At 44.6% G+C, this 25,842-nt stretch overlaps 1 protein-coding gene across 5 annotated transcripts; it reads left to right on the plus strand.

Annotated features, from left to right (window-relative positions):
- Positions 1 to 25,842, plus strand: ELMO2 (engulfment and cell motility 2). Of its 5 annotated transcripts, none has more exons than XM_040608653.1 (22): positions 1 to 373; positions 6,772 to 6,895; positions 7,024 to 7,064; positions 7,552 to 7,624; positions 7,953 to 8,003; positions 8,961 to 9,142; positions 12,723 to 12,822; positions 13,037 to 13,188; positions 16,545 to 16,623; positions 17,255 to 17,290; positions 20,211 to 20,261; positions 20,587 to 20,709; positions 21,323 to 21,457; positions 21,900 to 22,004; positions 22,084 to 22,192; positions 22,824 to 22,960; positions 23,289 to 23,452; positions 23,535 to 23,647; positions 23,959 to 24,066; positions 24,397 to 24,479; positions 24,813 to 24,890; positions 25,461 to 25,842. In XM_040608653.1, the coding sequence occupies exons 2-22, from the start codon at positions 6,818 to 6,820 to the stop codon at positions 25,659 to 25,661; spliced, it is 2,199 nt and encodes a 732-aa protein (XP_040464587.1). In that variant the 5' UTR covers positions 1 to 373; positions 6,772 to 6,817; the 3' UTR covers positions 25,662 to 25,842. The 5 variants fall into 5 exon arrangements, with proteins under 5 accessions (XP_040464587.1, XP_040464591.1, XP_040464588.1 ...); XM_040608657.1 differs by having other exon boundaries at positions 23,959 to 24,070; positions 25,461 to 25,573; XM_040608654.1 differs by lacking the exon at positions 1 to 373 and adding an exon at positions 731 to 4,757.

The following is a 25,842-nucleotide window of genomic DNA, read 5'->3' on the forward strand; positions in this document are numbered from 1 at the left end:
GCAGTCCCGTGCGCTGTGGCGGGCAGAGCTGTGGGGGAAGCCGGGCCCCGGGCGGCCACAGCCGGCCCCGGAGGCGCGCGCCGTTGCACGGGGAGCTGGCGTGAGCCCTCCCGTGGCGGCCTTGGCGGGGCGCTCGGTTAATGCCGTTCACAGGCTGCCGCGGGGAGCCCGGCCGCGGGCTAAGGCGCCGGGGGCGGGGGGCGGGGCCGGCCGGCCGAGGTCGCCATGGCAGCGCTCTGTGGGCGCGTGACGCGCGTGTCGCGGCCAATCGGCGGCGGAGCGGCTGAGTGACAGCCGGCGGCGCCAGTCGCGGGCAGCGCCTCGGCGGGGCAGCCGGAGCTGCCGGAGCGCGGAGCGGCCGCGGCGCGGCTGGGTGAGCGCAGGGCGGCGCGGGGGTGGGGGGGCGGCGGGGCGCGGGCCCTCGGGGCCGCCTTCCCGGGCCGCCGGGACCCTTCCCGTCGGCGGCTCCGCCCCGCCGCGAGGCTTGGGCCTAGGGTTTCCCTGCCGCGGGGCTGGCGGGCCCGCTCCGTGCCCACTGTGACGCGGCTCCCGGTGGGCGCCGGGCCCACCCCACCCCGGCTGCTGGGCGTGAGGCGCGGAGGGGCCGCGCTGGGGCGGCCGAGCGGGGCGCCGTTGCCCGCGGCCGGAGCGCGCCGCGGCCGCGCGTCCTCAGGAAAAAGCGGTTGAGCGCCTTCAAATGAGCTTCGGCCCCGGCTTGGGGAGGCGGCGGCAGGCCGGCTGCCTGCAGCTCGCCTGACTGGTTGCACATAATAAAAAAGTGGGTTTCTCTTTTTGCCTGTTGCTCTCAGTTTCTGGCTTTGCTGAAGGGCGGTCCCTGCCCGGCTGTGTCGGGACGTGCAAGACAAGGGTCCGGTGTCACAGGCTCGGCGCCCTGCAGCCGCAGCGCGGCCCTGGACCGAGGCCTCTGGAGCAACGTAGGATCCTAGAGAGAGAGGATCGGGGCCGCCTGGTTCTTTGGTTTCTCTAGCGAAGTATGTTTCCCTCGGCTTGTTATATGAAGCAACGCAGAGAACTGTACATAGCCCACAGGTCGGACTCTGCTGTCTGGCACGGTGCTGCCTGGCCAAGGAGGAGCTCTCTCCTCTGCACGCTTGCCCAGGTAGTCGCTGTGCCAGCAGCCAGCATCACCTCCACCTTGTATCAGCCCTGTTGGTACCACCATCTGGAGACTTGCCAAGAGCTGACTAGGATGTTTTGTCACATCTACAGGTTTCAGAAACTGAGCCATTTGCTTGTTGACTGGGGGATTCTACCAGGCAGCTTTGCTTTTTCATGGAATGTTCTTTCATCCTCCTCATTTTTATTCTGTGTGCAGCACACTTTGTTTTCAATCTGTAATGGAAAGAAGACTGAGTTTGTGAATAGGGAATTTCTGTTCAAAATACTACAGTTGTTTTAGCTTGCAGCTTCTCAGAAGTCTCTTGAATAGTGTATTATTACTGGCTCTGCTGACTTCTCCTTCCCTTGCAGCTACCCCTGCACCACTGTTTTGCACAAAGGAACTCGCTCTGCAGAAGCGGAGTGAATTCATCCTTGATGCATTTCAGCTTCTCTGTTGTCTGCCTGTATAAAACTGTAAAAATGCTTACGTGCTGTTGTTGAGAAGAATGTGCTGTGAGAGGCCCGTAAGTAACTGATAATCACAACTATGCAAAATTGCAGCCTGTGCTTCTTCCTGAGAACTTCTCAACAGTCATTTCATCAGATATATCACTGGATCACTGCAACACATCCATTGTAAAATCTAGCATCTGTCACCTCTCTTGTCTGCAGACATACAGTGAAATCTTTTCAAAGAACACTTTTGACAGACAACCTTGTGTTAAGAGGCTGACCTGAAGTGCCCTTTGTATTTGCAGTCCAGTCTTCATTGTCCTTTTCTGGAAAGCTCCTTCTACTGAGCCACTGATCTGCATAGGTCCTTCAAAGGGTTGTTTGACCCAGACTGTCTGACGAGTTTCCTACTTTTTAAATTTTTATATTCCTGCTTCTCTGGGTTCTGCTTAGCCAATTCATTCTGATGTTTGAATCTCTTCCTTGGTAGGCTTGTGTGGTATCTGTTCCGTGGTGCTGCTATGCAAAGAAAAAGTCCTTAAGCTTTATTTCTTTCACTGCATATTTACTGTGCATTCAATACTGATTGGAATGAGGATCGTGGTTTCCAGTCGTGAGTGGGTGCTCATTTATGGAAGAAGTTTGGGTATAAATAATCTAATGTATCATGGTAAGTTACTTTCTGAGTTTGCATGCAGCTGATAGCTTTTCTGAGTAATGAAGGCAGCATAATACAACTTTGTTGATTATTGTGTTCAGTGGTGAGGATATTGAGGGAGCTGCTGGTGGAGTGCATTGCCTTTAGGAACTGTGGGCCAACCTCTGCAGCACTTTTTTGATGAAACAGGAGAGTTTTATTTATGTGTGCTTAGGGACATGGTTTAGTGGTGGACTTGGCAGTATTAGGTTTATGGTTGGACTTAAGGGTCTTTTCCAACCTAAATGTTTCTATGATTTCTGCAGAATTTCCCATAATATCAGTGGTTTTGTTTTAATGTGCACTTCCTCTCCCTGAATGATGCATATTCTTCACAAGGGAGAAGACAAGGTAGAGATTTGTAAAGGCTTTTACCTGTAGTATGGACATCTTTGCTTTGGCATGTGAAGTACTGTATTTCCTTGTACTCTTCAGGAACAACTTGCAATGTTAAGTTGCAGTACTAATAAAAGGCTGTGACTGTACTGCAGGAGGCTGAAGGGAGAAGTAATTAGATGCTAATTACTCCTGGGTATATTTGTTAAAAGAGTTGCAGATTCAATTCTTAACGCTCAAGAAAGTAATCTTTGAGCCTTGCCTCTTCACTGTGTGTTTGCTGTACCCTTGAACACTGAATGGATTTCAGTGGTTTCTAGCCTGAGTTAGTTTGCTCATGAGAGAAGTAGTTATCTATTTGGTTACTGCAAGCCAGTCTGATTATTGGAGATGGCGTGTGCTTATGCCATATGACTGAGATTTCTCAGGCTTTAGTTGCTGAATGGAGAACAAGTGGAAATCACATACCGTTTGGGAACTGACTGTTTCTAGACTTGATGGATGGAAACCGGCATATTCTGCAGATTTGTGGGCGTCATGGAAATTGGGCACTTTTTGTTTGGGGAATATGTACAGAGCTGTGCTACTGCTTGTATAGTAGTAATTGCCATAGTGTACTGAAAAGATTTAGTTGATGAGTTATCCCTGTTTTGAGATATTGCTACAAAAGACATTTGAAAGGCAAAATTATTTTTTATTTATTTATTTGTGTGTGTAATTCAGGAAAAGGAAGCAAGGAAGACTGATACATAGTTTTCTTAGGTTCATCTATCCCTTTGTGAAACAGAAGGGTTGCGTAAGCTCCACATTCTTATGGCTGATGCTACAGAGTACAGTTTAGCAGGCTTTCTTGGTTCTGCTGTGTCTCTTTACACTGTACTTGAATGTTAGAGCAAGCTGGGTTGTTAGGACAGGAGGGACTCTTCTGACTTGCAGTGTGACATGCTTGGCAGACTTTTCCTATTGTCAGAAATGTCAGGTATTGGGTATTGACTTTTGAACAGGCTGAGGATAACTTGCATAGGTGGGCTTGCTATGGATACTTAATAATAAGCACTGTACAGGGGGCTGCAGTCTTCTGAATGTATCTGGGTTCAACGCATTCCTGTCTTTATGCAGATTCCTATACAATGAGGCAAGGTGCTATTCTGGTCCTGGGTTCCTTATGCTTTATTACTTGAACTACTAGTTTACTTTGGACAAAAGAAGACCAGCTGCTTCAGAATGAGTGTCGAAGGAGGGAATACAGTCCAATTTGCTGATTGTAACCGGTATGAAAATAGCACTAGCAGCTGTGTATGTGTTTAGGGTTAGAGGCCTCTTGAGAACATATGTGCTACAAGTTAACATGTCTTACCTTAGCAAAGTATGAATTGTGTGTTTCTGTCTTGGAGTGAGAGACTACAACACCGATAATCAAAATTTGTGAAGAAAGTGGGGTCTGTTAACATCACGTGCTCATGGGATTTGGAGACAGTGTTTCCATAGGACAGCATATGCTCAGTGCTTTCTGTCTGTGAATTAGCCTAGCCCTGTGGGCTGCAAACCCTTCTTTGAAACACTAATTTAACTTCGCTCTCATATGAGTAGTCTTCCTTTGCGTGACCTCACCTTTTCTAAGCTGGAGGTTCTTAACCTGATGCACCTCTTCTGAAGAACAGGCTTTCCTATTTGGTATCAAGATGAGAGTGGTAAAATTTTTATCCAGAGCAAATATTGGAGTGGGAGATGACTTAGTTGTCTTCCCTCCGAGATTAGGAAGTAAAATACCAGGTGGTGTTTGTGTAACTGCTTTACTCTAACTTGTAATTTTGGATGATAGGATTCATATAAAGCTTTTCTGTCACTGTCCCCAAGACCATCTCAACCTGATTGGTGCACTGAGTCTGTTGCTTTTCCAAGGCTATCTCTTTCTTGGTATGTTAGTCTGAGCTGATGTGTGCTGCTTATCTGAAAGGTTGGAGATCTTACTTATAAGGAACTGGCAAAGCTGAACCTAACTCAACTGCACTTGTCTGCATGAGATGTGTTTAGTCTTACAGTAATTTTGTAGGTTTTTAGGAAAACATAAGCCGTTAATGAGATGCTGAAAAGGAAAGAGAAGGCCAGAGGGAATACTGACTGACTGCAACCATCTCTGTGAGTTGGGGTAAGCCGTGCACTTTCAGAATATCATGAAATTCCGAATTTGGCTTGCCAGATACTTTTCCAAGGGGTGGGATTGTAGAGTGGACAAAGTCTGGCTGTTTTAGGAGCGGAGACGGATGACGTTCCTATGCACGTGCAGTACCAGTCTCCCTTTTGGGTTGGCTGAAGCTACAGATAGCTCTGGAGTTCAGGCTTCCTGGATTTCTGTAGGATCTGCAGAGACCATACATGTGCTGAGAATAGAGCAAATTGAGCAAGGCAGATTCAGAAGGGCTTCTCACAGTAAACAATGTTTATTTTAATAGGGAAATGGCTGATTTCTCTCTCTTGCAAGTGCCTTCCTTGTAAAGCAAGTATCTCTGATCTGATGGAGACTTGAGGGCGAGACTAGCTGCAGTGATAACACTGGGCATTTCCAGGAGGTGCTATGAAAGAAACATAAACATGCAACCTTGTCCTCAATTCCAGCAAGCAGGAGTGATGATAATGTTGTGACTGTCTCAGAAGGCTGCACCAGGAGATCGTAGCATTCTGTTTTCCTATGTGAGAAATCTTCCTCAACTGGAGTGAGAAAATAGTCACAGCAGGCTGGGAAAAGGGGTTTGTGAGTGTACAAGTGCAGAGAAACTTCAGTGTGCTTGAGTTTTCCTATCTCTCCATGCAGTGATACCAGTCTCTGCAAGGGAATCAAGGGGTATATGAGCTTCATTAATTGAGATCATCAGCAGATCTCTAAGTCAACGTCTTACACAGGCCAGGCATACATGCCTTTTGTGATAGACTCAGCTAATTTCATAGAAGTTTCCTTTCCCGGGTCAGTCACGTCCAATTTCCTGGGCCAGGTATCTCTGCAGCCGCTTGGTCTTTGCTGATCTGTGGGAAGTTCTCTCTTCTTTACTGTCCTTGCATCAGGAAAATTCCAAAGGCAGTTGGTTTCCCTTCAAGTCTTGGCATCTCTTTCCCAGTTGATCAAATAAGTCAGGAAAGTATGTTAATCATGAAACAGCTTTCCTGCTCAGCACTGTCTCATGTCAGTTCTGGGAAAGGGGGACAGGGTTGCCCCAGTAGGAGAAATGGGAGCTTCCATAGGAGCTGGGAAATTGTTTTTGGACGCTTACAATCTCATTCTGGTTATGCTGGAAACTGAGTCTCAAGAGGAGTCCTTGAGGACAGGACTACTTTTGTGTGTGGTCAGATACCATTTTTGGCAGCTTGAAGCTTTTGTTCCTGAGAATTGCTGATGGGGAGGGTTGTCTCTCTGTGGCTCTGTAGGAGAGAGCAGGGCTACTCCCTCCACCTGGAAGAGGATTAAAAAGGAACTGAATAAGTACATTTCTTTACAGCCTCTTACTATCAGATGAAGCACAAACCAGCATGTCTGATAACTGTCTGGGACCAAACCCTAAACACAAGCTTATGCTCTAAGGCAGATAAGGAGTGAAAGGTAGACCTTCAGAGCAAACGCTGAATTAACTTTCCTTCTGTGATAGATATTCATATTTTGGATTTATGATGTTATAGGAAGGGAATGGGATAAAGCTAGCTGCCGCCCTGCCTAGGAGCCTGTTTGGGTATCCTGAATGGATCAAGGTATCTGAGAAATATGAATGGGGCATCAGTAAACACCAGCCCGTGGGATGGGGGCCACCTGGACAGTATGTTCCCCCTCTCACGTACAGGCAGTAGGTGAGCCTAGGGAGCTATTGCTTTGCTGACCTGGCAGTATGGGCAGTGGGTGGCAGATGGGGCTTTGCTGATCAGAGCAACTCTCCTTCTTGTCTGAGTACCCCAATAAGCTCTCAGAAGTTTTCCGTAGGTGATATGCTTGAACTTACGGTTTCACAATGTGCTGTTTTAGTATGAGGCGCTGATCTCTAGAACACTGGGTGTTTTGTCCCTAGCAGACCCAGCAAACCATAAGGCTGATCCCATGCAGCGTTTTGAAGCTTGGTGTTAGATGCAATGTAACAATTGAAATAGTGTTCAGAGCTGCTCACTATCCTTTCTCTTAACAGGTGTGGGAGTGTGCTGTTGTAAAGGCACCTGGAGGAGTCTGGAGCAATGCCACCACCTTCGGACATTGTGAAAGTAGCTGTTGAGTGGCCAGGTGCCAATGCCCAGCTGCTGGAAATAGATCAGGTGAGACATGGTAACCAGACACGGGAGTAAATGCATCACAACCTTGATACTGGTACGTGGGAAGCATAAAAGTGGGCAGTATTACTTTCTGGCTGAGAGGAACCATGGACTCTCTCTTTCTGTTCTAGAAAAGGCCTCTTGCATCCATCATCAAGGAGGTCTGTGATGGGTGAGTAGTTCTCTGGGAACCCTTATGGAGAAAGTCTCTTCCCCTGACAAATCTTGCTGGGGGTACTGTGGAAGGTCTCTGCTGCTTGTCAACATGCTGCCTGCTGCCAGTTTTGGCCATGAAGAGGACCAGAGTTTAAATTGGGAAGAAAAGGATCTCTGGGAAAACAGAGGCTTTGCATCTTCATTGCAATTCCAAGTGTGTGCATATGTATGCCCCTAGGGTCGGTGTGTCTGAGGACTGCCCTGTTTTGCTGTTCCTGACATGCAGGCCTCTTCAGACCTTCCACAGAGCTTGACTTAAGAGTAGGCTGAAGTCCCATCACCCCCTCAAGGATGGCGTTTTCTCTCCACTTTGGGAGACCTGGTTTCCCATGCTTTGCTTGAAAGTTCCTTTCTACCTTCCTGGCATCAAGCTCCTGTTCCTAACTGAGAGCCAGAAGAAAGATGAGGAAGAAGCTAATGTGTCCTTCTTCTTCCTCTGCCAGGTGGTCATTGCCAAACCCTGAATACTACACCTTGCGGTATGCTGATGGTCCTCAGCTGTACATCACAGAGCAGGTCAGTGTGAGAGGCAGCAACTTGCTGATGTTTGGAGTGAGTGCAGAATGCCTTGGACTAGCGTCATGGAACGATAATGTCACTAATCCTTGAGGGGCAGCATCTCTGCTATCAAAAATACTCGGACTTGAATGGTGTCATTCAACTGAGGAGCTTTGTATTTCTCCCTGTGCATGCCCATAGGTGCAAGCACTCAGTGACTCAATACCCTCAGTAGGGTTGTGTGGTGTAGGAACCCCTTTACTTGCGCATACAAATATGCACTGTAGGTCCAGTTGCATTCTTTTCCTCCACTTTTCTGCAGTTTGAAGTTTATGTTTTCTTTCAGACTCGCTGTGACATCAAGAATGGAACTATCCTACAGCTGGCAGTCTCCCCGGTAAATGCTTCTTCCCTTTTTCTCGGTAGCTATTCTCCTAGGACAGGCTGTTTCTTGCCTCTCAGCTTTTCTTTCTCCTTCCCAAATTGTAGGGAGTTTACCTTTGTTGTGGTAATTCCACACAATGAGGTGCACACACTTGTTTTCCTTCCTGGTTGTATCTTTCCTTTGGATGCTCTGCCCTTTATAGGACTTTCTGCAAATAAATTGTCTACATCTTTATTGCATGTCCTAGATTGGCACGTTGTAAAGCACCTGGCAGATGCATTCTTAAATAAGAGTATAGTTAGTACTATCAGTTGGAAAGCAACAGTACTGGTGACTTAATGCAGAAATTAAAATGAGACAAATTTGATGCAGAGAGGGTTTGCTCGCAATGAATTCTTGCTATTGTGACCTCAACAGCTGTCTTTTGCAGATTTGCTGCAGCTTCCTTTTTATTAAAATTCTTAAACCTTTTTTGTGCAAGTGTCATGGCGTACAGCTGAGAGTGAATAGAGCAGGAAGAAGTTATTTGGGCAGGAGGTGGTTGAGAGGATATAATTTATCTGTGTCTGAGAAATCTTACAGAATGTCTTGTGGATACACAAAAGAAGCTTGTGCTTCTCTGAATCTATGAGAGATTTTTTTTAACACCTTATTTGTTTGATGGTCTCACTCCGTATTTCTATATCCACCACCATTCACCTCATCAAGAAGAAAACCAAGCATTTACTCTAAGATGTAAAATAGCATTTTTAACCACCTCCTGCTTGGCTGTAACAGTTGCTGAGTGCAGCCTTTTTTAGTCTATCTTAGACTTGCTGATTGCTGCTACTTACCCTGTCATTGCTGGTATCTCTCTACCCTTGCTGTGTTCTCTCTGCATATCCACGAACTTCTGACAGAATGCTGATGCTGGCAGAACTCAGCCTGCAGGTGACTTGTCTGTAACTGGGGTCACCCCTTTCCTCCCAGTCTAGGGCAGCTCGCCAGCTGATGGAGAGGATCCAGTTGCACAGTATGGAAGCCCGACTGGATGCCATGAAGGAACTGGCTAAACTTTCTGCAGATGTCACCTTTGCCACAGAGTTCATCAACATGGAAGGGATTACAGTGCTGACACGGCTTGTAGAGAGTGGGACCAAGCTTCTGTCCCAGTAAGTTTCCTGTATTCTGGGACTCTGGAACAGGACCTCCAATAAGGGGCTAATTTTGCTTGCAGAAGTGGCATTATGCAACTAACCTCACAGCAAATGCCAACCTATCGAGACAAAGTCTTTCTAGTAGTTTGCTAAACCTCATGAGGCAAAAGAGGAGACATTTATGATGCATGAAACTTGCATTGAAAGGTCACTGATAATTTAAATTATTTTGATTACCTTTCTTGTGGTCATAATCTCCTGGAGCAGTTATTCATCTGTTGTCTAAGGGAGAAGGTATCCTGTGAAAACCCACATGCAGTTGCACACAAGAACAGCCCTGTAGAAGTGGTGGCATGTACATGCCAGTTAGCAGCAAACATGTTGTTGGCTCTTGTATACATGGTCAGTACTTTTTGACCTGCATGATAAGAAGAGTTGCTACAAAGGCCGAAGGTCTGTTTATCTTAGGGAATGGAAAGGGCTACAGAATGTATAGCAGAGGAAGTATTATCAGTCTTCAGTCTCCAGTAGTTTCTAACTTTTGGGCTTCCTGAGCAGAAATTGTATCTCTTTGTTTAATAACCTTTGGATATTTCCTCCATAGATTTTTCATCTTAATTTTTTAATTAATTTAACCTTTTGACATCAACAGCACTGTGTGGAAATGAAGTTCCAGTTACTTGTCCTATAAGAAAAAATACTTCATTTTAAACATGTTGCCTAATATTAATTTGGTTCTCTCTACATATTTTGTTATGAGAAATTGTACATTTCTCTGTCTTATCCATACCATTCATAACCATATAGATTTCTCACTCATACCAGCCCTTAGTTATGCCTTTTCTAAGCTGCAGTCTTAATCCATTAACACTGTAACTATGGCAGCCATTCCAGAGTGCTGATCATTCTTTCCATGCTTCCCCTAGCTCTTAGCTCTTTCCAGCACTACTGTGCTGTTGTGGAGAAATTTCCTTGTAACTTTTCATCAGTTTGAAAGCTGACCATTTAATTTCTACCCTTTTGCTTCTTGTCTTTCAGTCAGTTATTAATGCAGGAAAGAGCTTTGGTTTTACCCCTTAGCAGCTGAGTGGGTTTTGCGTGTGGGTTTTTTTTTAAGGTGCTTAAGTGAAGCACCTCATAAAAATCTTCAAATTCCAGGAGTTGTGCTTAACTGTTCTCATTCTGACTTACTGATTTGTTCAGAGACCTTCTGTATTGTGGTGGGTTAACTTCAGCTGCCCACCAAGCCACTTTCTCATTCCCCCTCTTCAACAGGACAGGGGAAGAAGACAAGATGAAAAAGCTCATGGGTTGGGCAAAACAGACTTGACTTGGAGAAAATTAATTTATTTTTTTGCCAATTAAAAATGGAGTAGGATGGTGAGGAACAAAGACAAAAGTAAACCCACCTTCCCTCCACCCCCTTCTTTCCTGGCTCAACTTTACTCCTTCACTCTCCACTCCTGCTTCCTCCTCACACCAAGCTGCACGGAGGGACAGAGAATGGGGGCTGCAGGCAGTCCATAACACTTTGTATCTGCTGCTCCTTCTTCATCACGCTTTTCCCCTGTTCCAGCATGGCGTCCCTCCCGTGGGATACAGTCCTTCACAAACTGCTTCAGTGTGGGTCCCTCACAAGGTGCCGTCCATCAGGAACAGACTGCTCGAGCACAGCTCCCCTGTGGGCCACGGTTCCTGCCAGAGAACCCGCTCCAGCGTGGACTCCTCTCAGGGGGCCACAGCTCCTGCTGGGAGCTGCTGCAGCGTGGGCTTCCCGCAGGCTGCAGCTTCCTTCAGGGCACATCCACCTGCAGCGTGTGATGTCCTCCATAGGCTGCAGTCTGAGTATCTGCTCCACCATGGTGGCCCCTGGGCAGCAGGGGACAGCCTGCCTCACTGTGGTCTCTCCACAAGCTCCTGGGGAGTCTCTGCTCCGGAGCCCGGGGCACCCTCTCCCCCTCACTGACCCCGGTGTCTGCAGGGCTGTTTCTCTCACATATTTTTTCAGTCCTTTCTCACAGCTGCTGTGCAGCATTTTTTACCCTTTTCTTAAATATGCTTCCATAGAAGTTCTTCCAGCCTGACCGATGGACTCAGCTTTGGCCAGCAGCGGGCTTGTCACAGCCGCCTGGGACTGGCCATGCCTGGTACAGGGCTGCCCCAGGCTCTCCGCACAGAGGCCACTCTGCATCCCCGAGTTGCCCAGACCCTGCCGCATAAACCTAGTAAACATATAGATGTGAAACGTAACTTCCCTCTACAAAAGCTGTAGCAGCTCTTCCCTGTTAAATATTTCTTTTTCTTCTAGTGGTATTGTTCTTTTATAATAGATTTCCCATATCTTTCTGGTTTCAAATGCCTAAATGCCTGATGTGTCCTTCAGATTCCTGCCTGAGTCCTCTTTAAAAGCTGGGATTCTATTTGCCACTTTCTGCAGAGCACAATAAGCAGTTTGGCAATGTTTGGTTTTACCATGGTTCCTTTTGAATTCTTCAGTGAATATCATCTGGTCCTGGAGATCTGTTTTTCATATTAATAGCGAGTTCCAGAATATCTTCTAGCGATGTTCAAATGACAGATTTGAAGACTTTTCTTCTCTCAAAACCAAACAAAAAACCTTAAAAAAACCCCAACCACTCAAACTCTGATCTGTAAGTTTTGCTAAGCACATTTAGAATGAACTCTGATGCAAATAATTCACTTGGCTTTTCTGCTGCAGTTGTTCTGTTTCATTGAAAGCACTTTTAAAGTCTTGATAACTTACTGTCGTAACTTTTATAGGTCTTCTGTTTTCTTACATATTAGCAACTGATATTTTTTTCAGCATGTTTTGCGACCTTTCCCTCCAACTTTTTTACCCGTCTGTCTTGTGGTTATGTATTAAATTTTCCACAAGTCATTCTGTGCTTTCATTTTGTTTCAAACCAGTCGCAATATTTACAGAATGACAATTCATTTTTCTTTGTTTTTCTCTGATGTTAATACACGTTTGTTCTTTTTTTTGTGTGTGGAGGGGTTATAATTTCCCAAGATTTTTGCAGGTTTTGTGATAGAAATTTACTCTGGAGCTCAAATCTAACAACAGCTGAAAAACCTAGCGTTTGCAGATGGCTTAAATTTTCAAGTTAAAAGCTTAAAAAGCTTCCCCCTTTTCAAGTTGGTCTTTTTTTAACTAACAGTCATTATACTGAATATTCTGGGGTTTTCTGGGTTTTGGCTGGGTTTGGGATTTTTTTCCCCTCACATGAAAGTGTTGAATTAAAGTGGTAATACTTTGCACTGCTCAAGAATAAATACGGTGTTGCTGCTTCTCCCATGGTTCCTTTAACTAGCTAAGTCTCTGGTAGCAGGACTAGGGACTTATTGTTGCTAGTTTTAACTTACGCTTGTAATCAGGAAAAATAAAATATTATTCTACAAACAATAAAGTTATCTTCATAAATACAAATATTTTATTGCTCTCCCAGCTGCCAAACTGTAGCCTGTTTTATTAGGAGAAGGTGGTGACGTTTTTCTCTGAGCCAGCTTATTCAGCCTGGACAGGCTTTTTCCTTGCTACCGGATCTTCTTGTAAATGCATTCTTTGTTTTTTCAGTTACAGTGAGATGTTGGCTTTCACCCTGACTGCCTTCTTGGAGCTCATGGACCATGGTATTGTCTCTTGGGACATGGTCTCGATAACCTTCATCAAACAGGTGAGTTTGGGTGAAGGGGGTGAGTGGATGCTATTTCTTTTCATGCTTTAATGCAGCTTCTGGAAAGAGCAAGATGACTCTGAGAAGCTGAGTACTCACTGAGAGCACAGTGCACCCCAGTTTTCTGAGCCCTGTCTCCCTGAGCTTGTCTCACTCACCACCACAAGGTTACCTGGATGGGCATCTGTTGATCTGCTGGTTCATCTGTTTTTAGATTGCAGGGTATGTGAGTCAGCCTATGGTAGATGTCTCCATCCTTCAACGATCCCTAGCCATTCTAGAAAGCATGGTGCTAAACAGTCAGACTCTGTATCAGAAGATAGCGGAAGAGATCACCGTGGGGCAGCTCATTTCTCATCTGCAAGTGTGAGTGTCCACCAAACAGTGGTGTGAATTAAGTCAATTTTATGAATATCTGTTAATCTGAAAGTGCATCCTTTTTAAGTTTAAAACACTTAAAAGATGCTATTTTAAAAGTATTACTGATGTGATATCTTACTTGAACTTTAGGATTTCTGACATTTCAGAAAAAAGTAAGATCCTGCAAAAATATGTTCTGTGTTCTGGAAGCACTGAAGCACATGAGTATATGTCTTGAACAAACATATTTTGCTTTAACAACTGCACAAGTGTGTTCGGTGTTTTTAGTAAAACAGCTTCTCAAAGCTTCTGGATCCAGTCATCTGTCACCTTCACCCCTCTTTAAATTGTCTCCACTAGAATCTAAGAGCTCATCTTATGGTTTTTGTCCCGCATATTAAGGAAGAAAACAGTGGCTTTTCTTGTTTTTTTCCCCACCTCCACTTCCTCTCTTTCCAAGCGAACTGACAAATTTAATATCTGGCTTTTAAGGCTGTTTGTCTAGGTCAGTTCTATTCTTCCATAAAAAAAGAAGCTTGCATTTCTTACAGCACTAAGTAGATGTGGGTTTTTTTCTTAAGCCTTCTAATTCTGAAAATGTGGCAAAGCACCATTTGTGAATATGATTACTATTCCTTAATCAATGAACAGTAGTTTAACAAAATTATAGTGCAAACAATGTATTGCATCGATGTCACTCTGTGCTTAGAGTGTTTGTACATTTGAATTTGGTTAACAGAAAAGCTAAACAAGTTCTCATGAACACTGCAGCAACTTTGTTCTGCAAAGAGTATACGTTCTTTGAGCTTTATAATTTCTATTTTAGTAAAACACAGGTGTGGTCCTAATACTGAACACACTTGTGCAGTTGTTTAAGCAGAATGTCTTTGTTTAAGATACATACTCATATGCTTACGTGCTTCCAGAACACAAAAGGTTGCTGAAGAAAGTATCTATGCAGGGAATATTGTGGAAAAGGAGGCTGGAGAGTGAGTCAGAATTTGCTGGTGGTTGTTTGGCAGGACTGTCAGGAGGGAACAATCTGTAACAGAAGATAGGTTCTGGAAGAACAGGACCATGGAAACAAGTCTGAAAGAGACAAGTTAGAAGAGGAGAAATGAATTTAAAATTGTTTTGCTGTGTCAAAAAACAAGCAGTGTGGTGAAAAGAGCAGCAGACCCTGAAAAGGAGGGTAGAAGAGGTGAAGTGACAGACTTCAGAGACCTGTGAAGCTTGGAGGCCCAAGGAAAAGCTAGGATGATGCAGGAGTATTTGCATTTTTGAAGTATGGCAGATTGACCAAAATGAAGAAGGTTTGGAAGGGAGCGATAGGATTGAGAATATGGTTGTTTTCCACAGATATGCCATGGATAAATGCTGAAGTGGGAAAAACAACTATTTAAGCCAAGAAATGTCTTAGCTTTAGGTGTTTTATAGAAGTTTAATTTTTGTATATATATATAAAAAAAAATTAAGTGCATGTGTACACAGAGAAATTCATTTAGGTGATGCACTAGACTGGTTAATCAAAAGAGCTTGAAGTTCTGCAGAAGTCTCCCGAGAGTGTATTGGATCTGGCTGAGATGGGGTAAATTTTCCCCATAGCAGCCCTCATAGTGCTTTGCTTCCTGATGGCAGCTGGAAAGGTGTTGATAACACACCAGTGTTTTGGTTACTGCTGACCAGTGCTGACATAGCATCAAGGCTGTCTCTCCAACCTTCCCCCTGTCACCAGTAGGCTGGGGGTGGGCAAGATCTTGGGAGGGGACATAGCCAGGACAGCTGACCCAAACTGACCAAAGGGATATTCCATACTATATGATGTCTGCTCAGCAATAAAAGCTAAGAGAAGAGCAGTGGGGCACAGCATTTTGTTATGACATTTGCCTTCTGGAGCAACCACTGCACGTACTGAAACCCTGCTTCCCAGGAAGTGGCTGCGCATCCCCTGCTGACGGGAAGTAGACAATGAATCTTTTGTTTTCCTTTGCTTCTGCTTTATTAAACTGTCTTTATCGTGACCCATGAGGTTTTTTTCCATCTTATTTTCTCCCCTGGCTTGTCCTGCTGAGGAGGGAAGTGATAGAGCGGCTTGGTGGGCACCTGGCATCCAGCCCAGGTCAACCCACCACAAAGGGTAATAGCATAGGGAGAAACAAATTTGGGGGGTGGAAAAGAGTGTGACTGGCATTTGGAAGCTTATGCAAAATATCACAAGTGAAACCACCTGCTGTGCGTGATCTAGGAAGGACTAAGCATCCTTTACCTGAAGAAGCTCTTCAGTGAAAATAAGAAAAAGACATGTGGGTTGGGCCAATATTGAGGTTGGAAAGGAATGCCATAAAGAGAGGCATGCTTCCGCTCTTAATTCCATTTGCGTTTGGTGGCTCCCATAGGGGAGAAAAATTACTTGCTCCATACACATTTCTAGACTGCAGTGTAACTAGGCTTTGCAGAGATAGCTTCAGCATGGGAAACAAACTGTGGTGGTGCTGAACTCTGAGCTCTGCTGGTGTCATGGTTTAACCCCAGCCAGAAACTAAGCACCACACAGCCACTCACTTGCTTCCCATACTCCCCCGAGGGTTGGAAAGGAGAATCGGAAAGGAAAGTAAAACTCAAGGGTTGAGATAAGAACAATTTAATAATTAAAATAGGAGGAAAAAACCAAAACAATAAGAACAATAATAATAACAATTATAATGAAAGTGAGGGAGAAGGGGAGAGGAATAAAATCCAAAGGAAAGAGAAGAAAAAAACCCAAGTGATGCACAATGCCATTGCTCGCCAATGCCCAGCCAGTCCCTGAGCCGGGATCAACAGTCCCTGGGCACCCCCTCACCCAGTTTATATACTGAGCATGATGTTCTGTGGTATGGACTATCCCTTTGGCAAGTTTGGGTCAGTTGTTCTGGCTGTGTCCCCTCCCAATTTCCCGTGCCCCTCCAACCCTCCTGCTGACATGGCCCAAGAAGCCGAAAAGCCCTTGACTTAGTATAAACACTACCCAGCAACAACCAAGAACACCAGTGTGCTATCAACTTTGTTCTCACATCAAATCCAAAACACAGCACTGCACCGGCTACTAAGAAGAAAATTAACTCTGTCCCAGTGGAAGCCAGGACAGCTGGGTTGCAGTGTGCACTATCTTCTGAATAATGGAGCTGAGAGTCAGCAATTTCTGTCGGCTTTTTGCAGCCCTTATGAAGGTTGGGTGGCATGCAAGTAGGTTACTTGAATCCTGCTTGTCCATTGAAGTGCAAGATAGCCATAATGGATGTTCTTATGGTGCAGGCAAAGAGCAGGCTGGAGTGTTCTATACTGTCTTTTCCCTCACGATCCTCCCATTTTTGTTTCTGCAGCTCTAACCAAGAGATTCAGACATATGCCATTGCCCTGATCAATGCCCTCTTCCTGAAGGCACCTGAGGACAAGAGACAGGTTTGTTCTTGGTTCTTGCCTTTAAACCTGAATAATGGTTGGTGGCTGGCTGTTTACTTTATGCCTCAGAAATCATATTGCTGGGCAAGGCAAACCTTACCAGGAACTTACGTAGCTGTTTCAGTGTGGCAGCGTAGAACCACCCAACCTAACAAGACAAGTACTGTCTTGTTAAAAATGTGTTCCGGAGCAGCACAGATATGTTTAGGAGATGCTCAGAAAGGGATCTGAAAGACCTTGAGAGATAGAAAGTAATCCTTTATACAGCGTGGAAATTTTTTTTTGAAGAAAGCTGATTCTGTATGGGAGATGTAGGCTGGGTAGAGTCCTTGGGGTTGTATGTACTTACTAAATAAACACCCACCTCACACTCCCCCCAAAAAGGAGCCTTTCTTAAGTTATAGGGGGATATTTCCACTGGCAAATGTGAGAAATAAAACACCTGTCCTGTTCTAAGGACACCCCCAAGATCTCAGCTACGTGCAAGATGTATGTGCAAGATATGTCTGTTTTGTGTAGCTTTGCTGTGTTAAGCCTTTCTTCTCTAGTGCCCCATTTGTGCCTTATTTCTGGACTCTGAGCTAAATCCTGTCTGCTTCTCTTTGTGCCTTTTTTTGCTTTCTGCCAGCAGGACAAGCTGCTTAACCCCCTAGACCTGCCCATCACTGTAAGTAACTCAAGCCTGGGGGCTGGTCATGTAGAACTGTAGGCGTGTTAGCTTTTCTCCAGTTAATGCCTCTTTGTAACTCAGAGACGATGCATACAGGCTTCAGGTCGTGGATGAGCCTAGGGAGAAGGGTGGGAGGACTCCTGGGGATGTACTCAGATTATGAAGGAGAGAAGAATCAGTAGCAGTAGAAATTTTGAATGACCTATTGTGCACACAAGATAATAAACGTGATTGTAAAAGGAAACTGATACTACGTGAACCAGTTGTAAAAAAGAAGTCTGGGTCTCCTTACACTTACTACAGCCCGAGTTTATCCCCCTGATCTCACTTGCATTAATGACAGTTTCATATCCAGCTGCATCCTTCTAAAGGTAGAGCTGCTGACTGGGGGCTAGAGCATACCTTCTGCCTAATGGGTGACTTCTCCCTTATAGGAATTGTATTATAAGAACGTTTTTTGCCACATGCTATCTCCAGGGGAATCACCACTCTTGTTAATAGGTGGATTTGGAACCTTCTGTATCTTGAGATTCTGGTACATTTTTTCAGATTTTCTGAGTGGCACAGAGAATGCTCCACTTTTGCCAAGGATGCAGTGCCTTCAGAGGGGAAACTGTGGTCTCAATAAATGTTACATAATTTCTAAAATTAGTGGGTATGCTTCACACATGAGAATAAGGAAGGACATACTCCCCTGTTGGTAATTTGGCCAAGATACTAAACTTAACAGCAAACAAAATTCCAAGGGATCTTCACTCTTTTTTTTCCCCTCTTTTCTTCACCCTTTGAACACAATCCACATGACCACAAAGGGCCATGAAGATGATTAAGGGACTGGAGTATGTTTCATATGAGTAGAAGCTGAGAGATTTGGGATTGCTCAACCTTGAGAAGAGAAGGCTCAGGGCAGGGTCTTATGAATGCGTATAAATATCTGATGGAAGGAAATAAAGAAGAGGGAGCCCAACTTTTCTCAGTGGTGTCTGCTGACAGGACAAGAGGCAATAGGTACAGCTTAAAGCCCAGGAAATTCCATCTGAACATACACAAACAAAAAAAAAAATTAATATGGGGGTGTTCAAACACTGGAACAGGTTACCCAGAGAGATTGTGGAGTCTCTGTCAGTGGAGATATTAAAAAACTGACTGCACACGGTCCTGCACAACCTGCTTTGTCTGATGTTGCTTGTACTAGGGGGGTTGGACTAGATAATCTCAAGATGTCTCTTCCACCATAAATGATTCTGTGATTCTATGACCTCATCAAGCAGCAAAGTGGGCATTATTGGACTCTCAGCAGAACGTAGATTCCCTCAGCAGTGGTTAGGCTATGTGCGTGCTCATGCTTCTTACTGTGCTATTTAGAATTGTTAGTTGTCTTTGTCCTTCCCACTGTTTATTGGCTTCAGTCACCTGTTACTTCATCCCATGTGCAAACTAATTCCTTCAGAATAAGAGTTCTTTGGTGTTGCATGCACAAACAAATCCTAACAGCATGCCCTGTTCTGTTCTCAGTACTACATCTCACAAATCATAGTAAACAATAATGACTCAGAGGGCAGTGTGCTATCTCTGAAGCCACTTCCTGCTTCATCTAGATGCTTCTTAGATCTATCTTCCACTCAAGAACTGACTCATTTTGGTTGTAACATGAGCGCTGCTGAACTTGCAGCCGTTATGACTTGGCTACCAGCCAGCATATCACTTTCTTACTTTAGGAAGTTTCTGTCTGGAGCAAAAGTGATAATAGGGATTTGGAATGAGGTTAATATACACACTTTACCAGACTCCTTCTAAAGCCGGTCAAGAGCAGGGTTGATATGAGCGGTTGGAACAGTCTTGGATTGCTCAGAATGTACAGCTGATTGAATGCAATTGTCTAAGACTGCACATCTGCTGCCAAGGCTCAATCTGCACTGCATAGGAATATGAAGAGATCTGAGACTGGCAGTTCTTTTGGACTTTTTCCAGATGATGCATTGCCCAACAAGTTTTTCTTACCCAAAGATTTTGCTTATAACAGCAAACTACTGATAATATTCCATTTAGACATTAGTACTTGTGCCACTCTCCTAGCTGGTGTAATGAGGTCAATGGTATTTTAAAAAGTGCATCTTCGCAATTTACAAGGAAAGCACAGGTTAGATTTTTGCAGGTGCATGTGTAATTTGGTCCCAGAACTGAAGGCTTGCAGCAGATCCTTGCATCTGCTGTGACTGTTTCCCATCATGACTTAATGGTTGGGAGACCCTCCTCATCTGGGGAAGGAAGCCATGCAGTAAAGAGGGAAACTGGAAGCTTTCCTTTACACATGAAAGTTATTTACCCTTTATTTTTGTAAACTGAAGTGCTTCTGCAAATTGTCCTTAAACTAACTCCTAAACATCTCCTTAGGAATTAAGACAAAGAAAATGTAAATTTCAGAGGGAGAGCTTTTGAGAGGGAGACCTGAAAACTCCATCCTCTAGCCCTTGTTATCTTGGTTGTATACCTAGGAATGGAAAGTTTTGAAATGCTAATCAAAGGAACCTCTTATAGATGACAGATTTTTCTGGGCAACCCACAGTATGCTCTCTGCTGCCCTATCTCTTGATATGGAAGTGTATCATTAGATGTCCAACGTTAAGCTAAATTTTCTTCTGTTCTTTGACTACACTAGTGCTTTCTCCAAATTAATTATGTTTTGTAGGGGAGCCACCCATGAGTTCTGTCATGGTAAAAATGACCCTTGCATCCCAACTTGATGCTTGCTTTGTGGTGAGGTGCCATGCTAAATTGACAGTCTGTAGTAAAAGCACTTTGTTGTGTGCCATTGCTGTGCCCAATTCATAGGCTTCCTTCTTTCTCTCCTTTCTGCCAATGTGGGCTTTTTGTTTATATTTCACTCATGTTATTTCATCTCTAAATTCCACAACAGGAAATGGCTAATGCATTTGCCCAGAAGCACCTGAGGTCTATAATCCTGAATGTAAGTATGTCTGGAATGACAGAGTGCTTCCTAATGTTCTCTCAATAGAGGTTTCACTTGTGCAGAGTGTAAACTCTGCTGCCCTCAGGGCAATTCCAGAAAAGTGACTCTTTCAAAGGTTGGAGCCACTTGTTCAAAAAGGAGTTATCAGGATGCTTCTTTCTGCTGTTACAGAGCATTATCATTATGCTTCTGATGGAATATAGAGGTTGAACAGCTGAGTCTTCACATACAGAGATGTACATGAGCCTGCCATATGCCTGTAGCTAATATCTAAGTTTTTGTTTGTATTCCCTTAATTTCTACCCTGTCCTTTATTTTGCAGCATGTGATCAGAGGAAACCGCCCGATTAAAACAGAAATGGCACATCAGCTGTATGTGCTACAGGTCCTGACCTTTAATCTCCTGGAAGAGAGAATGATGACCAAGATGGATCCCAATGATCAGGTCACTATTAGCGCTGAGTAAGATCTGACAGAATAGGACATACAAGGGGCGTTATTCCTGAGCTACTTTACTTCCTAGAATTGACAGCAGATGGTGCATAATGTTTCAAAACCACCTCTCAAAATTAGGGTATGCTTATGACCATCCTGCTGTGGGACTTGTAGAGATGTAAGTGGTCACTGGTTCCTTTCTTGACCGGTGTGATGACAGCTGTCAAAGCTCATTACTCCACCTATGTGGAGGGCACATCATTTTATCCATTTCCTTGCAGTCTACAAGGAAGCTGGGCATTTTTAAGGTGTCTGTTACTCAGTTCTTAAATGCATCGTAGTTTTGAGTGAGAAGTGCTGTAGCATTACCTGAATGCCTAGGAATTTACTTTAACTAAACTTTGGACAGTTAAATATTTGCATTTTCCTTTTGCATTACCCAGTGTACTGAAACTTGATGTTTTGAAATAGATTGCCTCTTCTTACATGGTGTTAATGACCTTTGTCATCTCTCTGTATTCACTGTGTGACCTCTGGAGACAGAGGTGGGACTGTGCATTATGTGAAAATACTGCCCTAGTGACTGATCACATGTTACCATTTCCCTGCCTTCTGTCCTTCAGGCACAGAGAGACATCATATTTGAGTTGAGAAGAATTGCATTTGATGCAGAGTCTGACAGCAACACCATCCCTGGCAGTGGAACAGAAAAACGCAAAGCCATGTACACCAAGGACTACAAGATGCTGGGATTCACTGTATGCATCTAGAGAGAGTGTTGACTGTAAAGCATGTGAAGGCAATCTAAGTGAGCTCCGTCAGAGTTGTGGGGAAATGAGGAACAGAAATAGCTGTTCGCTTTACCGTACTTCTGTATCTGAATTTTAGAAATTCAGCTATACTGAGACTCCCAGGGATGATCATTGTGAAAATGCTGATTGGTTAAGTGCCAGAGCTCGTTAGGCACATTCTCTGGAGATATTTACTTACCATACGAACCTGTTCTCTGAAGAACTTGGAATCGGCCTCTTCTCTAGAAAGTTTGGATAGCATTATCAGCCGGTGTCCAGGTTTACCTCTTGGACAGATATGACGGAGTGTTTGATGGACAGGCAATTGTAAAATTTCAGTCAGAAAAGGTTCTTACACAATTTCTTTGAGCTAATTTGTTTGGGTTCTTTCTACACACTTTTTTCACAGAACCACATCAATCCAGCCATGGATTTTACTCAGACTCCTCCAGGGATGCTGGCATTGGACAATATGCTCTATTTGGCCAAATTTCATCAGGACACCTATATCAGGGTAAATGAAGCTGCTGGCTTTTGCAGATACCAACAGTTCAGCAGCTCTTCTTAGTGCGTGTTGCATCTTCTTCTTTTAGATTGTTCTGGAGAACAGCAGTCGAGAAGATAAGCATGAGTGCCCCTTTGGGCGCAGTGCCATTGAGCTTACCAGGATGCTTTGTGAGATCTTGCAAGTTGGGGAACTCCGTGAGTACTATTTATTACCCTAGCTTTCCAAGTTGCTGGGCTGATGCTTCTGGAAGTAGCTTACAAGCTGACCAATTTCACTTCTGCCGTATAAGGACAGGGGGAGCTTGGAGTCTCAGTGTCCCAGTGATAATACTGTTAACAAAGTAAAGTAAGAAATTTTGTTGTGTGCACTGTGCTTCTCCTGAAAAACCAACACAAGTGGAAGGTTTCAACTTCCTGAAGCTTCAGCAGGGTGCTGTGTAAAAAAAAAACAACTCTAGAAACCACCATGAACTTGAGAAAAGTTTAGTAGCTCTGACAGTCTCAAAAGAGCATTCTGAGACAATTAATTGCTGTAAGAAATTCTACCAGAGGAAAGCAGGAGGGAAACAACTGCAAGCAGTCATTTGAGGGGTCTAGTACAAAAAAAGCACGAGTCACAGAGGCTTGCATGTTGAAGCATGGGGTTAGCAACCATTCCCAATATAGACTGTCTATGGGGAGATGAAGCACTGAACTGTCTTAATTTCTCTGAGTTAGTACTATTGTACACCGTCAGGATTCTGTCACAGTAGTGGATTTTAGTTACTCTTAGTGTAGCTTTTGTGCAGTATGCTCACATAGCTGTGGTTTCTGTTTCTTCCTGAAGCCAATGAAGGCCGGAATGACTATCACCCCATGTTTTTCACCCATGACCGTGCATTTGAGGAGCTATTTGCCATCTGCATCCAGCTGTTGAACAAGACTTGGAAAGAAATGAGGGCAACAGCAGAAGATTTTAATAAGGTCAGAGTGGAGAAGAGGTATTGTTGTAGAATCTTTTGCAGAACAGCATGTGTTAACTCAGCCTGTACACTTGGTTAAAGAATAGGGTACAGAAGGTATGACAGGACATTGACGTGGTCTGTGAGGGAGGATGGTCCAACTTTTATTTTGTATGACCTGAGGTCATTCTTTGTTTTTCTGGATCTTCAAAGTCACTAGTATGTTGGTACTTTTGGCCCCCACTATTCCATGTCAGTTCTTCACTGCCTGTGAGCTGTGCCGCAGGTTCACTGCTGCCATTAACCAGCAAAAATGTGAATTGCTTTTTCTTCCTGCCCAATGTCTTTAGGTAATGCAGGTTGTGAGGGAACAGATCACACGGGCTCTCCCCTCTAAGCCAAACTCCTTGGACCAGTTCAAGAGCAAACTGCGCAGCCTGAGCTATTCTGAGATTCTACGACTACGCCAATCTGAGAGAATGAGCCAAGATGACTTCCAGTCACCACCTATTGTGTAAGTGCCTAACAAAAACAGTTGCCTTCTGTGCTTGCCATTACCTCCATTTTCTGCTTAATCTTCTGTATTTGATTGCCAGGGAGCTGAGAGAGAAAATCCAACCTGAGATCTTGGAGCTGATAAAGCAACAGCGCCTGAACAGGCTTTGTGAGGGAAGTAGCTTTCGAAAAATTGGAAATCGCAGAAGACAAGGTGACAGTGTCTACTGCACTTTTTCATGTGGAGAACTGTATGCAAATAAGATCTAATGGATCAATCTGTCAGCAGGCATGTTCATGTTGCCAGAAAAGAAAGCTAGTTACCTGGGCTGTCTATACCAGCCAGTAGTTTGGGGTGGAACAGATGTGCATTTCTAAGAATGTAACCGTCCCCTCGTGCACAGGAAGCAGTGCTGAGGAACTGGAGGAGTTAGAGGGGCTGGGTGGGGAGACTATAACACAGTGGATGTAAGGCCTTATGGTGAATGATCTTGCTCAGCTTACTCTACTTGATGTGTATTCTAGAAAGATTTTGGTATTGTCGCCTGGCTCTGAATCACAAGGTGCTGCACTATGGAGATCTGGAAGATAATGCGCAGGGGGAAGTGACCTTTGAATCTCTACAGGAAAAAAGTAAGTCCCAATTACTGCTCAGAGCACACTGCTCTGCTGTCTAGAGGCTGTTATGAGAACCATCCTCGAGATGAGAGAAAAAGAGCTGTGGCTGAAGCCCTTACTGAGATGAGATCAACTTTTGGTCCTTGCCCAAATTCTTTGAGTCTTGGAATTGTTTCGTATTTGTTGTAACAGCCAACCATCAGGATGTGTTACTGGTAATGTGTTTTGGAAAACTGCAATAATGAGCTACAAAAATGGGAGCAATGCTCAGCTGCAAAGAAAACAAAGTTCTGTCTTTTCCTAGTTAGGATTTCTTGTTCATGAGTTTTACTTTTTCACTGTTAGTTCCAGTTGCAGACATCAAAGCCATTGTCACAGGGAAGGATTGTCCACACATGAAGGAGAAAAGTGCACTGAAACAGAACAAGGTAAGTGCTCCCTTTTTGCCTATAATTAATAACCAGTGCTGTAGGGCTGAAGACTGTGAAAGCAAGCAACTGGAGCAAATGGTGTTCCACACTGCAGGTATATTGTTTACAAAACCCGTCTCATATCTGGGCTTTTTCCTAGTACTCATTTGCGATTGCTAGGTGCTGTGAGCATTGTCTGGTTGTGCTATAGGCTATTCAGAGTTGCTCAGAGTACCCATATGGGAAAGTGCACTGAGCTGCGGCAAGGCAGCCTCTCTTGTTGGGTTAGGAAGCAGAAGGCACTATGACGTTTTGTTCAGTCCATAAGTGAAAGATTCTTTTTTCATTCAGGAAGTGTTAGAATTGGCCTTCTCCATTTTATATGATCCCGATGAAACCTTGAACTTCATTGCACCTAATAAATATGAGGTAAGAAGCATTGCAGTTAAGCAATATAAAGCAATTAACTTCAGAGATTAAGAAGGATTAGTTGCTTCTCCTTAAAGGTTTGAGCAGATGTCTCCTGCTAGGCTCATTCTTAGAAAATGTTGCTAATGCTTAGTGTGAATCTTCCCTTTTTTTTTTTTTTTTTTTTTTGTATCTTTCTTTTTCAAGGAAAAAATACTCCTGCACTAATTTCCCTTAGTCTGGACTGCTACTTTCTTTCCTCCTATGCAGTCAATTGTTCCCTTTTCCCTGTTCTGTAAGACATCAATGCCTAAAATAGCTTTGCTTTTTCTGTTGGTGTGCCACCATAGAAGCTGACGGCTTTCTAGAGCCGCAGGACCATGCTTTCCTCTAGGCTTCTGACTTCCACGGGAGATCGCTGTGGAGGCACTGTTTTGGGGTGGGTTGTTTTCAAACCCCATAGGTTAACTCCCTCCTGCATTTCCCCTTTTGGCGCTGTATAGGAGTGTCTCAAATTGTTGCATAGATGGAAAGATTCAACAGAATGTATCGTTTATGCTTGGAGTTGTTTAGTGTCCTTTTTCCCTGCAGTACTGTATTTGGATTGATGGGCTCAACGCTCTCTTGGGGAAGGACATGTCCAGCGAGCTGACTAAAAGCGACCTGGACACGTTGCTGAGCATGGAAATGAAGCTGAGGCTCCTGGACTTGGAGAACATCCAGATCCCGGAGGCGCCGCCGCCCATCCCCAAGGAACCAAGCAGCTACGACTTCGTGTACCATTACGGCTGACGGGGCCGGGCCGGGCCAGGCAGCCCCGGGGCGCGCCGCGGGAGCCGCCGCTCTGCTGCCCGCACCGGCCCCGCTGCCGCCCGTTCGCGGCCGGGCCGCCGGCTTGCGGGGGGCGGGGCCGCGCCCTCCCGGCGCCGCACGACTTTTGTACGCGCCACAATAATAACCAGTAGCGCTCCTG

The sequence above is a fragment of the Falco naumanni genome, chromosome 10, assembly GCF_017639655.2.
Source record: "Falco naumanni isolate bFalNau1 chromosome 10, bFalNau1.pat, whole genome shotgun sequence".
In the NCBI taxonomy this organism is placed as follows: domain Eukaryota; kingdom Metazoa; phylum Chordata; class Aves; order Falconiformes; family Falconidae; genus Falco; species Falco naumanni.